The 14689-nt window shown below is 49.2% G+C and overlaps 2 protein-coding genes across 12 annotated transcripts in view; both read left to right on the forward strand.

The window, feature by feature from the left end:
• Positions 1–1771, forward strand: part of Tdrd1 (tudor domain containing 1) — a 43842-nt gene extending 42071 nt beyond the window's left edge. For all 11 annotated transcript variants that reach the window (XM_006527473.1, XM_006527478.1, NM_001002238.2 and 8 more), the window contains one exon: positions 462–1771. The gene's annotated coding sequence lies outside the window, so the exon portion shown is untranslated. The remainder of the gene's footprint in view (positions 1–461) is intronic.
• A 4403-nt stretch (positions 1772–6174) lies between these two features.
• Positions 6175–14689, forward strand: part of Vwa2 (von Willebrand factor A domain containing 2) — a 37663-nt gene continuing 29148 nt past the window's right edge. Inside the window, exons 1-2 of the mRNA NM_172840.2 lie at positions 6175–6337; positions 12884–12945. Coding sequence (NP_766428.2) covers positions 12894–12945 — 52 coding nt within the window. The 5' untranslated portion in view covers positions 6175–6337; positions 12884–12893. The remainder of the gene's footprint in view (positions 6338–12883; positions 12946–14689) is intronic.

The following is a 14689-nucleotide window of genomic DNA, read 5'->3' on the forward strand; positions in this document are numbered from 1 at the left end:
GTTTTCGTTAGTAGTTATCAGCCAGGTATTAGTCAGCCTGCAGTGCTGTCTTGGGGATTTGAGGCGTGTGAGATGTGGAGTTAAGATAGCTTGGTCTAATAAGACCCTGTCTAAAACCATATGTACATAACAAAGGTGTTGCTGCATTATAAATTTTGTAAATAGAGGTGCTAACATTGTTCTTAAAGGGATGACTAGATAAGTTAAAATGAAACTTGTTTTTATATTTGGAAAGAGCTACAATAGCTGCATTTTATATTTGTAGAGAATATAATTCACTCTGATTAATGCCAGTATCGATAAAAATTAAGCACTGTTATGATGCTGTTTAATTTTTCTCTGCCACGTATAATCTGAATGTGTGTAATTTAGTTTATCTGGCTTGCCTGTACTTAGAACTGAAGTTAAGGGCCATAGTGATTCTGTGTAAACCATAATGATGGCTGGTTTTTCTCTTTCAGAAACATCATCTCTTGGAAATAAACACTGGGAAGAAAGAGACAGCAAACGCCAGACCTGAGAAAGAATTGTGTGTGTGTTTTGTTCACTAGAATTGCTGCTTCCTCCTCTTTCCTTAGTGACTTTTAGCCTCTCCGCTGTGCTTGCTTACTTTGTTCTGTCGGGTTTGCTGCCCTCTCCCCGATTCTTTCCACGAAATACATGAATCTTACAGAAGAGATTCATGTATGAGCTAGGCGCGGTGGTGCACACCTGTAATCCCAGCCATGAGCAGCATGAGGCAAGACCTCAGGCTCAAAGCCAGCAAGGGCCTAGTTAGATGCTTTCTCATCACAAACAAAACCAAAAGGACATCAAGATTCAAAATGTATGAGACGACTAGGAAAGACTATGAGGTACCTTCTGCTAAGAGTGTGTGTGTGTGTGTGTGTGTGTGTGTGTGTATGTGTGTGTGTGTGTGTATGTATTTGCTCTACTGAGTATAGAAGCTCGAGCCTCTCATGTACGAGGCAAGCTCTCCTCTTCCTCTGAGCTACAGTCCCAGCTCTAGCATCTCTTTGTCTTGACAGTGCTGAAGAGGAGGAGGCTAGGTGTTGCATGGATAGGTGTGGTCGGTAGCTGGGTCTTAGCACTGTTGGTACGTTCCAGGCCTTTCTTTGCCAGTGGGACGCTCCCTGTCATCTGCTGCCTCGTCCCGATGCGCTCTCTTTGGTTCCTTGCTTCTGGGTGGCATGTTTTCCTGGGTAACTTGTGGCTCACTCCAAGGATGTGCACTGCTTCTCTCAGCTGTGCTTGGATGGCTTGGCTTTTCATCTTGGATCATAGTGTGTCCACAAGCTCCAGCCTTGACACTAGGAGGACTCCAGAGGGCCTCCTGGGATTTTTTTTCCCACTAGTCTGTAGCCATTCAGACTTATGCTCTAGAAATAATTCACTGTCTTCTCAAACACAAATTCAGTCATCAATTTAAAAATGGAGAGCACATTTGTCATACCTCATGATCAGAGATTGTCCTAACCGTAGCCATGTGCAGCAGAGTGTGCCTTCCTGACAGCCCAGTAGTCTCTCATACTTGTCCCACAGTTTCAGTGCCATGTGGCCCTGTGGTAACCTAATACGACATCATCAACTCAACGTTGATAAGTAAAACATTGACGTGGGTGGGTTTGTTTTGTTTTCCTGTTACTGGCAGTGTGAGTCAGCTCCTCTGTTGAGTCGACCTTCTCATGTAAAAAGTTGCTTGGATGTTGATGTGTCTCAGACAGTTAAGTTTGTCCTGATTCAGGCAATAAAGCCACTTGTTTTCACCTTGCCCTTCTGTGCTTACTGCTGGCCTTTTGGGGACCCCCTTGTCCATCCACAGATGCTATAACACCCACATGGCTACAGGTGGCTGTGGAGCTGTGGCAAGGACAGCCCTTGCACCATGAGAAGCCAGACAGCTCTTGGAAGAAACCAGAATCCCGAGTCACATTTCACTGCTTCAGATCCCACGTGGTCCTAGAAAGGTGACTAGAAGTCATTAGAATTTCCTACTTGGAGGAGCAGCTCCTTTCCACGAGGTAGAATTGTCACCTGAAGCCAGTCTCCCAGGCAGTGCACCACAGTATTGAGTTTTATAGCTCACACATTTTAATATGACAGGTACATGTTTTATTCCACAAATATTTCTTGAACTCCAGCTGGGTTCCTGACGTTGTGATCAATATAAACTTGGATGTGTCTGTCAGCAGATGACTTCCTGGACAGAGGCTTGTAAGTATCAAGGTTTCAGGGAACATCCCTCAGGAACCAAAGGAAGCTAGTCTGCTGTGTGCCTCAGGCTTCAGGTCAACCCAGGGAGGTGGGGCTAAGGAACCAGAATTAAGAGCGAAGTTATCATGGGAACTTAGGGGGCAGAAATGGAGAGAACTGTGCTGTATACACAGACACGGGTCTTTGGGAGTGTGACTTTTAGCTCAATCAAGTAAAGAGTTTCTGTGAAGGCAAAGGTTTGAGTCTGCCACGCTCCCTCAGCACTTACAATGGCCAGCTGTTGGTACCACACTGGCAACACTTGTTGGGTGTTGTCACCTCTGTTATCTGGATCATCTAGCAACCGGTATGTGTTTCAAGTAGAGACGGCTATACATCTTAGAGAGGGCTGGGGGCCTTCCTGGAAGATTCTCACCAGAGGGGTGAGAACTGTCTTTGAGTTTCTAAATCCTGGATGTCGGCACCATTGTTGTGTTTTATAAATAGATACCAGGGATATGTTTGGTGGAGGTACAGTAGGGTATGGGGGGAGAGGTGCCTCTGCAGGCCCATGCTGAGGCATCCCTTCCCCCTGAGGCACCAGCCACATGACGGATAGAGTTTGGAATAGAGTTTAGGGCATGGGGAGGAGAGTTGAGGGGGTGATAGAGACAGAGAAAGGCGGGGGGGGGGGGGAAGAGTAGAGGCCAGCCATTAGCACACATGGAGAGGGGGGAGGGTAAGGGAGCAAGAGAGAGGGAGGGGCAAGCATCCCCTTTAACAGTAAGTCAGGCACACCTGGCTGTTGCCAGGTAACTGTGGGGCAGAGCCTAGACTAAAATGCCAACAACTGTTTGCACCACAAAGTTTTAAAACTTTTAGCTTCACTTGAAGGTGAGGCCCACTGCAGACCAGCTTGCTTTGGAATGTGGGCGATGTTGTCTAAGCCTTTGTTCACTGCCACTGCCCTCAGTGTCACAGGAAGTCCTCACCTTGGCAGGTCTGTGGTGCGCCTAGATTTGCTTTCCTTGTGGAGGTGAAGCATTCGGGTGGTCAGTAATTATGACACCATCCTCCACGAGTCAAGATCTCAAAGGTGAAGCATCTTGTCTGCATTACAGAACCAACAGGCTGCAGAAATGGCCGAGGAACACCACCTTGCTGTCTCCAGAGCCATAGTCATTCCACCACGCTCTTGTCTCAATCGGGTTGAAGCTCTCACCTGGACTTAGAAGTGTTTGTGTGTGTATGTGTGTGCAGCAGAAACACTACAGGGCAGTTTGTGCAAATGCACTTTAAAAGAGCAGTTACTCAGCCGGGCAGTGGTGGCACACACCTTTAATCCCAGCACTCAGAAGGTAGAGACAAGGGAGTCTGAGTTTGAGGACAGCCTAGTCTACAGATGGAGTTCCAGGACACCCAGGGCTTTACAGCGAAACCTTGTCTTGTGAAAAACAAAACCAAAAGCCCGTTACTCCCCATTAGTAACCAAGCATTGGGGCCAAAAAGACAAGGCATCGTCCTGAGCACAGCTGGAGCTTTGGGTCATTCCCTGTAGACTTAACACATGAATCTTCGAAGAGGAAGCACTGTCCAGCAGCTGCGGAGCTTCTGAGACAAGAAGCCTCTGCCACCCCGAGTACCCTCTGATTGTCCCCAGAGCCCCTGGGCAGGACAGGTTTGTGAAAAGTTTGCAGCAACTGTTATTTCTGAAGCAGACGGTACCACTGGCTTCCCTGGAGCGTTAGGAGTGGTAGGACAGCACACAGGCAAGTGCTACATACCCAGACTATGCTGAGACTTTAGTTATGAGGCGAAATGTGAAGTCATTCCAATTAGGTAAAAAATGTTAGGTGTGGTAAGACTCTTGGTTTGCTTCAAAATATTATGGAAATATGTTTTCATTTTATCCCAGATAAAATGGACCTTTGGCTACTTTGTGGGTTCTTCTTTCTTCCACCCTTCTCCCCATTCCTACTCCTGACTTTATTTGGGGATTTTTCCTCTCTCTCCCATCATAGGGTGTTGGAAGGGAGGGGTATGGGGAGAGGGAAGCGTGGAAGAAAGAAGAATCCATAAAATAGCCAAAAGTCTTGCCATAGTAAGCCTAATTAGGCAGAAGGGCAGGGAGATGGTAAGCCACCACTGGAAGGGTAGGAGGCTGTCAAAGGTGCCTTCATAAGGGCTGCTGTCCATAACAGCATGGGCCACTCACCACAGGTACCACTGTTCAGTGTGTACACTGTTGCATTTTGAAGGCTTAGTACAGTATGCATTGATTGCATGTAGAAACACGTGGGGCATGTGGGTTAATTTTAAGATGACTTTGCCTGTTTTTGTCCTTTGTATACCCACTAAGACATTTGAAATTCCACATGTGCCTTTCATTTCTCTAAAATCTGCTGGTATGGAACTGAAGCCCTCTCACCCAGGAGGCAGGCTCCCCCACTGATCCCACACTTGCTGCCCTCAGTGCTACTTGGAAGCAATCCTGGGTTACTTTTTGGTGTTCCAGTTAATGGTATTGGGAGGGAGAACTGAGTGAAGAAAGAAACATATAATAACCTTTCCCCTCTCCAGTGAAGTTTGCAACATCAAAGCTGCCAGGTGCCAATTTCCCCGAAAGCTCTCAGACAGGACGAGTTGGAAACCATCCGAGAACTACAGAATGAAATGCAACAGAGAGATGTTAAATACAAAGAATGTGTAAAAATACAAAATGGAGTATTTACCTGGCAGGTTGGCATTTACAGGAATACTGGGGGAAAGCGCAAAAAATAGGGAACAGATGAGCTTCCTGGAAGACAGTTATGTTAAAAACAACAGACCTTGGTCAGGGAGATAGCCTAGCTGGCAAAGGCACTTACTTGCCCTCAAGATTGCCAATGTGATTTCAATCTTCAAAAACCATGTGGTGGAAGAAAAACAAAATGAACAAAAACCCAACAACAAAAAACAAAACTCCCCCCAGATCCTCCTATGTCTTCACATGTGATGATGCACCTGCACACACAAACACAAGTGTGAAAAATGGAATTCTTGTATATAACTTGTAGTCTAGGAAATTTACTAGTTTCCAAATGTAATTGGGCCGCCCCACCGAGATACCTGATTGGAGTGTTAAACTTAAGGCCTCAGCATTAAGCAGTAGCAAATGGTGTATATAGGTAGAGCAGAGTTACAACGGCCCAAACTGCAGATGTTCAACTCAGGTGTGGATGATCAAGCATCAATGGAAGAAACTAAGGTTTTGAAGGAGGAAATGAAAGCTTTTCCCCAGTGGTCTGCAGCTGAGTACCAGTGGCTTTTCTATTTGCTTTCTCTTGTTTTCTATTTTGTAAACTTTTCCAATGAGCACACAATATGTAGTTTTGATTAAGTATAAAAATGATTTGAGGGTTTATCTGCACGGAGCACCTGCCAGAAGGGACACCGTTGTTTGTTCTGTGACAAATACCTGGCACCCTCTAAGTTAAAAGGCGAATGCTGCCCAATAACCACTCACCTGCAAGAACTAACAGGCCGGTTGGCAAAAAGCAGAAGACAAATGGAAACGATGCCAAAGTCAACATTTCCTCAAGGGTGGAATCGATAAAACCTGCGGAGTAGCCAACACTCTCTGTGACCACAGCCGCACCGCTTGCAGCGGCCAGGTCGCTCGGAAGTGTTGATGATGCTGCGGTCCGTGGGTCGTGGGTCGCGGGTCGCCGGGCAGGGCGAGGGACGAGGCGGGCGCGGTTCCCTGGAGCAATAGTTGCGCCGCCCTCACGCCGAACGTCCGGATCCTCACAGGCTGCATCCGAGCGGCCCGTCCCGCCTCTGCTGGGAGAGACCAACAGGTGCCCCACGTGGCTGCGAGCCGCAGCGCCCCCCGAACGGAGCCCAGCCTACGCCGCGGGCAGAGCAGCTGTGCGCTCCGCGGGTGGGAGCCCACGCCTTCCAACAACTGGGGCGGGGCGGGGCGGAGGACTGGGCGCACCCTTGCCAGTGAGCGAGCGAGCGTGTGGAACCCCAGGCCTGAGCCCGCGCCCCTACCTGCCCAGCCAAGCCGAGTGCCGCCGGCTTTGTTCGCTTTGTCCTCGCGCACCTAAGCGGCCGGCCTGGAAGAACGCCATCCCGGAGAGCGCACGCGGCGTCGCACCAGGTAAGGGGTGCTGGCCTGGGAGGTGGGGGCCGGGGGACAGGCTGCGGATGGAGAAACGCGAGCGGCCTGGCGCCGTAGTGGGGACCCCTTCCCTGGCCACTGCAGAAGGGGCTGGAGTTTTGATAAAAAGCTTTGGGAACTTGCTCATCACTCCGTATTATGAGCACTCAGGTGCTACAGCATTTCAACCGGGTTTCCTAGACAGACAGCCTCGTCCTTTCAAATAAGTCACTTCCTGAAGAACTCGAGGGAAGTTCGCTGCTCTGAGAGCGAGACAGGGGTTCTGCTTTTCGCAGAACGCACGCCTGGGAGAGACATGCTTGCCTTCGGGCTCCCCGCAGCAAACATCACCTGGCTCGGCCCTGTTCTTTGCCCTTTTCCAGCTTGCCCAGGACCAGACGTCAGTGGCGGGCAGAGATAAAGTGGGAGGGGCTCAGCACATTGTGAATCCGTGATTTAAAAGTCTGAGCTCTAGACAGAGGCAAAGGAGCGGATGATGCTCTGCTGTGTTTGCTTACAGCGTTGCCTGCCGGCATCAGCCTGGACTTCTCAGTAAGGACCGCACTAGGGAAGGGAGGGGATGATTGTTAGTGGTATGGCATCCCACTATATGCTCCCTTGGTTAAATAAACGGAGAGCCCTCTGAATGCCTGTGGATTCAGTCCTAAAACTTCAAAGTCTCCTTTGCTCCGAAATGGTCTTATTGAGAAAGAAACGGAAAGCGTCTGGATGGTTAGCTCAAAGCTACCTTCCAGGGCATGGAATGTTCTAGACTTGATTCTGAGGCAAAGCCCAGGGATACAGAAGGACTCCTCCCTCTATCATCCCCAGTGTGCCTGAAAATCCATCAAGGAAGTATTTCTTGTCAAATCTGATTTGGGTCTACCCACCCAGAACTTAAAGACAAACCAATTCACCCCCACCTTCAGCAGACTATGGAACAAGCCAGCCAGAGGCCGGTGTTTCTGTGGTTGAATGGATGGGAAAACCCGAGGGCTAGCTTTATAGTTAATAGCCAAACTGAGCAGAGGTACAAAGACTTTGCATATACCTTCTGCCCCGCCCGCCCCAACCTGTTCTATTACCATCTCCCACTACATGGGATTTGTTAAAAGTGCTGAGCCTTCAAACTCCACAGTTGAGGACTCACACATTCTATACACTTGGACAAATGTTTACCACTGCCTGTTCATGTCACCGTTCCCTAGCCCCATGGCAAGGATTGATCTGTTCGGCTATCTCCATGGTTTGTTTCCTAGATGCCATATAGCTAAATCACACAGTCAATGATCTTTCAGACGCGCTTCTTCTGTTACAAGCGCATATCCAGTTCTCCACTCCTGGCTTTCTAAGGAGCTTCATGAGGAGGGCCTCCTTAGTTGGCAGTGTGGACTCTGGGGCCGAGCGCCTCGTGACAATGCCTTTGTTAGCCGTCCTCTTTGTGTGTGTGTGTGTGTCCTATGACTAGGAATCATTTTTACTGTCTGACACCCAAAGTCCTGGGTGCAGGGAAGATGCTTAATAACTGCCATTGGATAAAGGAAATTCCCTACCTTTATGGCAGTGGAGTGAGAACGGTACCATGAAGTGCTTCAGAACGGTGGGCTACAGAATTATGAACTATGCACCGCCACAAAAGAAAAAAAAAAAGATCGTGATTTGGAAACGTTGTATGAGCTTTTCCTTGGTGGGATATGAACAAAATTCATCCCAGATAATATACCAGCAGCGTATCAATGTCTGATCCTCCAGAGGCCAAACCAGTGAGTTTTCGGACTTGCTTTCAGAACAGTCTTGCCCCAGCAACTTCCCCGTAGCTGTCTACGTAGTCATCCTCCTCTACACTTTCCAGACTCCAGCACCCAGAGGACCCCAGCAGGCTCGATCTTGAGGGTGTGTTATAGGTAATTGGAGCTGTTCTCGTAGCGGGGGGTGGGGGTGGGGGGTGTGCTCTGATGAAGGGTATGTTTGAAGGCCAGTGTTCTGCAAGAGGAGGACCGTGATAGAACTCCTAACTAACCCCCCTCCCCCAGTAAGACTACTTCAGAATGCCCATTGTGTTATTTATACAAGACCACTGGAGGGGCATGTAGCAGGATTCAACATGTCTGCTTTTTTCTGTCTGGACGTCTGGGGACCCTGCTTCTAGAGCAGCTGAATATATTTGAAGGTGCTGCCTCAGTTTGCCCTTTCATCTTCAGTACGGGCTAGCCACAAGCCCTCCCCATCCCCAACAGTGCATCCCCCTTGACTTAACTCAAGTTAGGGTCGCTACCCCTAGTCCTCTTGGTGTTAATAGTCACAGCTCTTTAACCAGGTTCCTCTGATCTATAATTAGGAAGGGTTGCCTTTGTCCAAGGGGGCTTTGGGACTGGTGTTCTGTGGAATCCTGCCAACCTTTCTCAGGCAAAGAGGTGGACGGTGTCACCTCCATTATAGAGAGAAGAAAGCTGGGAGACGGAAGTGAAAGAATGTACCAGAAAGGCTCATTCTCGGGTCTCTTGTTGGCTTGTTCATGCTTCTAATCCACCTAGATCTCCACCTGTATTGACATGGCTGAGCGGACCTGGGTTAGAGCCCAGGAATGCAGTTTTCTAGCTCCATGTGGCCTCAAGTCTGTTTCGTCCTCTGTGAAAGTGGATATGCTAACACAGGACCGAATGTTGTTGGATGAAATTGGTGAGTTTAGTGTAAGACTCTCTTACCATCACGTAGAAAATGAACTTCTTCCTCTCAGCAAGGTTTTTCCTCATGTTATCCCCCTGTTAGAACAGCGAGATCCTAACCGTTCTACAGATGAGAGAATCAAGGCACGGAGGCTGGGGCTTGCAGAGCCCCCACCTGCTGGAAGCAGACTGGGCTGGAATCCAGTCTCCTGACTCAATACCCCGTGTGTTGTCCCTCCCCTCCAAGTTCCCCCCAGGGTTTGCAGCTCTTCACTGTGGAGCATCTGAGTCCTATGCGATGGAGAGCAGACATGGATGTCAGCCAAGGGAGCCCAAAGCTGTTCCGTCTACAGATGTCTTAGCAGATGTGGGGTGAATGGGAGCCTGTGATTGGCCAATCTTCCAGGCTCTCCACAGCGATATATTCATCATCATCCTGTCATGCTGATTTCTGCCTGTGAGACTTCTAAGTTCTGAAGCTCTCTTTAAGGAGGACTCAACCTTTCCTAGGAAGCCTTACGCTGTTATCCCTACCTAGCCGGGTGTGGTGATGCAAGTCTATAGTTCCAGCTGCGTGGAAGGCTGAAGCAGGGAGGGCGTTTGCAGTTCCTGCCCAGCTTAAGCAGCCTAGCAATGCCCTATTTCAAACAGACAGAGAGGGGGAGAAAAGGGGAGAGAGGGGAAGAGAGAGGAGCAGGAGAGCAGAGGGCATTCTCTAGCATATCAAACTAGGAAAAATGTTCCCTTGTCTTGAGTCTCTGGGCCTGAGCAAGATATAGTACGTAAAAGACAAGGAAGACGATTGTTATAGCAAAACAGCAAAAACTTCCTGGCCGGGCTGGAGACTACCTCTGATTTCAGTCTTCCTGTTCTCACATTGGCTGTTACAAAGGACTCAGGTTTCCATACTGCAGATTGGGGAAAGCATGCAAGAGGCACTCTAGCATTTGTGGAAGTTTTATTTTCTAACGAGGTGGAAGTCTCCCTTTTCCCGAACTCTTATATCTGATGGTTGAGAAAAGATGAGCACAGCCCTGCAAAGCAACCCCCAGGGACGTTCTTTAAAAAGCAGCCTCGTGTCGGCTTTTGTTCCTTGCTGTGTCTGAGAGATACAGTTCTTAGTCTGTGTACAGTGGAATGATTTAGCAATGGACCTCACTCGATGGTGCAGGTGCCGCAAAGTTGTGGTAATCAGATGGGAAGATCTGAGCACAGCTTCCACGTCCAGCTGCCAGCTGCCTGAAGTGTGGAATAACGTATGTTGAGCATAGGTAATGGAACAGAGGAAAGGAGGCAATGGGCGAGGGGTTCTGTAATGGAAAGGACTTGGCAAACAGACTCGCTTCCTGCCTCTGGCCTATAGGTCACCAAGAGGAATGCATAGGGCCCTGGAAGTCTCACCGTGCACCCAAGTATGGAAACTAAAGACAGGTACTAACTGGTTAAAGCCGCCAGAGGGCTGGATTCAGGGTGTTAGATATGATCAGGATTCTCTTCCTCTGTTCCTAGGGTTTATAGTCTTTTCCTGGATCCTAAACTTCTGCCACCATGCCCCCATTGGGTCTCCTGTCCCAGTCTCTCTCCCTTGCTCCACATTCTCCTCGCATCTTCAGCATATGTGTGTGTAATATAGCATCTATAATGAGAGAAACACACTCTCACTGGCTGGCTAGGAAGATTAAGAGAAAAGACTCCAATACCTGGAGCCTGGTGGCAGCCTATAATGAATGTTTACAGGATAAGAGTGGTTGGTTTTTACTGCAGAGTTCGTGCTTATTTAAAAATCGTCTTTAGTCTGAACATGGTGATGTATATTGTAGTCAGAGCTACTCAGGAGGCTGAAGCACACTGGAGCCCAGGAGTTCAATGGCAGCTGGGGCAATACAGCGAGATCCCATTAAATTCTTGACCTAGGGCAGTGTTGAATTAATATTGTAAGAATGTCTTGATATGTAACGAGATGAGAATAAACTGAATACTTGTGGTGACTGGGTTGGAAGATGCTGGAGTGGTGATGGTGCTTTGCAGGATGCCAAATGACAATTCACCCGTTTGGCAGCAGCAATCCCTCCTATTATCTTGATATATACATATATATATACATATATGTATGTATGTATATATGTATGTGTATATATATACATATATATATGTGTGTGTGTGTGTATATATATATATATATATATATATATATATATATATATATATATATATACATACATACATCATTATTGACTATATGAACACAAAGATGCCCCTGGAAGGTTCCTCCCATTCTCTGCAGGTGAGAATCTTGTTACCTATCAAGCATGTGCCCTTCTTCCTATATACCAAGCAGGAGGTACAGGTGCCAGGCTTCATCCCTCGTCTTAAGCATTGGGCACCTGGCAAATGAGAGGATCAGTTTGGTGTGGGCTGTGTGAAAATACGGGACAGGCGAGAGAGATGCCGGCAGGATTGCCAAGCTAGCACCGGGAACCAGCATTTATGGGGAGCTACTTGCCAGGCAGCTATTTGCAGAATGCCAACACAAATTTCGTTTTAATGACAGGAAGGTAGGATACTGAAAATGCCCAGCTGGGCAAGCAGAGGCAGATTAAAAGGAAAGGTGATGATATTTAGTGGGTTAGCCCCGTGGTATGAATCAAGGGGCCCGTGTTTCCTGGTGTCTCACATCCCCTTCCTCACACACAGCTGGAAATGTGGCTTTTGGAATCATCATTAGATGTGCACAGGCCTGAGCCTCTGGCTTCTGCACATTCACATTCCAAGGTCAGGGGCTGGAAACCTAGAAACCGATTTAAAGCTAAGGAGTAGGAAATCTTCCCCAAGTCCTTCACTCCCTCTCACCGACTGCTTCCTCTGCCGGATTCCCCAGTGACAGGCAGGGGCTTGTCCCACATCCAGTCTAGGATGTAAGGGAAACTATGTGCCTGTGGAGAGGAAGGAAAGTCTTGAATCTGCCTTGCTGGCGACCCAGGATCGGGAATCACCTCCCCCCTCTCTCCACAGGCCAACAGCCTCCCCCGCACCTGGGGATCTTCTGACACTTTTGTTCCAGCAACACCGCAACACCGGGTGTGCAGGGTTGTGTGTGTTTTTGCCAACTTGAGGAAGCTAGAGTCATCTTCGAAGGAGCCTCAATTGAGAAAATGTCTCCATTGCATTGGCTTGTGGGCAACGGCTTGAGGGCATTTTCCTGATTAGAGATTGGTGAGGGAGGGAGGGAGGTCCCAGCCCACTGTGGGTGGTCTTTCCAGGGTTGAATATGAAAGGAGGCTGAGCAAGCCAGTAGGCATCTTGGCCTCTGCATCTCTTCCTGCCTCCAGATTCCTGCCTTAATGCTTTCCCCTTAATGACAGAAGCTGAATAAACCCTTTCCTCCCCAAGTTGCTCTTGGTCATGTGTTTCATCGCAGCATCAGAAAGCAAACTGGGGCGTGCAGCTCCTCTTTGGAGTTGAACTCAGTCACCAAGAAACATTTCCCGACTTGCTAGGGGATTTCGAAAATATCAGTGTTCAACTCCAGCCTTCACCTTGTTCTGGAGGCAGGGATGGCTTTAAGAGGGATCGTATGGCCTGTTGGGACCTTGCAGGGGTTAGACTGGAGACCTTTGGGGCAGGAAATCTCCAAAAGGCTGTGGAGGACCTTGACTGGATCTGAGGTAAAAATGCTAGCTGGAACTATGTCCGATAGCAGATTAAAGTTAGATTTTTGGGAAAGGCCTTCATGGTTTACGGGGGCTCGATTCTCCAGACTGCAGTGATCACACTGAAGCCTCTGGTGTCCTGTTCCTGGGTGTACGTGTAGAGGCGTGCTGGGGCTGGTCACAGAGCTCTCTGCTGATGCCTGCTTTCTTTCTCCCCCCTGCCCGTATAGGTCTAACAACATGCCTCCACTTCTGCTTCTACCAGCCATCTACATGCTCCTGTTCTTCAGAGGTAAGGTGTCTCTCTCTCGGTGGGCTGCACATTCTGAGGGCTCGGTTTCTTTCTAACCCCACCAGCTTTAACATCATCTTTTGTGTGTGTGGAGTAGACGAAGCATGTGCTCGCCCAAAGCCAGAAGTTGATGTCAGATGTCTTCCTCCTTGGTCACTCTCCACCTCGGCGTTCGAGGCGAGGCTTTTGCTGAACCCACAGCTCACCTTTCAGTGAGATAGGCTGGCAGTGAGCCTCCCCCCGCCCCCACCAGGGCTTGTCCCCAGTGCTGGGGTTGCAGGTACACAACACTGCTCCCAGCCTTGTGTGGGTGCTGGGGATCCCAGCTCAGGTCTTCATGCTGACACAGCAAGCCCGGCGCCCACAGAGCCACCTCCCAGCCCTGATATGAATTTGCAGTCTCTTGAGTTACAGTCTCTTGAGTCTACATCTCCACTCCCCAACAGACAGCGGCAGCCTCCCATTGTTTTCTGCTTGCACTTCTACCGTTGCCTCCCAATGAACCTGATCCGATTGGGTCCTCCAGGCCCCTCCTTGTCACTCGCTCTCCACATAGCGGCCTTTCCCCTGTACAAATCTGATCATATCCGGTCACTGCTTTGCCCCTACTTGAAGCATCCAAGTGACTTTCTACTTCTCTAAGCGGTCCTGCCTCATCTTGAGTCTTCCGTGGCAAGTCTCCTCCTTCTGCACAGCACTCTTACTGTCTCCTCTTCCCAGAGGATCTGAATCCTGAAAGCTACTCTGCCAGATCACCTGCCCCACCCCTCCCCCACCCCCATCCTGCCACTGTCACTGAGTGAACTCCTATCTGTCCCTCAGTGCCCTACAAAGCTGCTCTGGTTTCTCAGATTGTCATTTCCCCATTCATTCCCTTAGAGGCTGTGCCCTGTAGTTCCCAATGCAGACCTGTAGTGCACTGCTGTGAGTTCTGGGCAGCTAGTGGTTTCCCCTGGGAAGGACTGTGTAGACGGATCATCCACCACTGTGTAATCTATGCCTCGAAGTGCACCTCGTGCTCAGGATGTAGACTCTAAAGCAGAGGATCGCAGCTCCCTCCCATTAACCTCCCTCTTTGCCCCCCCCCCCCCTACACACAAGTTCTAGCCTCTCTGCAGGATGGACAGAGATGGCCTAGGAACATGTGTACTGATGGTTGGCTGTGCAAGCCCAGCCTGGTGTGCTCTTTTGCAAAACTGAGGCGGTGTCAGACAGAAGCCTCTAGGAGGGTGGTCTTCCCTACTCTGCGTTTCAGAGAGCAGGCGTTTTCTATCTGCTGAGTCCACTTTGGTCACCTCCTACCTGGCCCCCGAGAACAGGAGGCTGGAAGTAGAGGCTATTTTATCCCATCTCCAAGCCAGGGAGAGGTATACAGCTGTCTCCCTGGCCTAGGAGCCATCTGGAGGAGCTAGGCCTAAATAGGTTTCTGATCAGCAGCTGCAGCCTGAGCTCTGTCCCATCATATAACGGTGCTTCCCCTCTGTGGTCCTGTCCGCCTGTCCCCATGCTTGATCTGTCCAACACTCTGTACAGATAAGGCCCTGTGATCCAGAGAGGCTGTATCACTAACCCATGGTGACACAGATACTGGAAGTATGACAGCCAGGCCACCTGAGTCAGGAGGACTGTAGGAACTCTCTGTGTAAGCCTGGGCTCTCCTCTCCGTAAGCGAGTGTTTGATTACACCCACAGTTTACAGTATTGTCTGTGCATTAGCATTGCCAGCCCCAGCCACCAGGACAGC

The sequence above is a fragment of the Mus musculus genome, chromosome 19 (assembly GCF_000001635.26).
Source record: "Mus musculus strain C57BL/6J chromosome 19, GRCm38.p6 C57BL/6J".
Taxonomy (NCBI): Eukaryota; Metazoa; Chordata; class Mammalia; order Rodentia; family Muridae; genus Mus; species Mus musculus.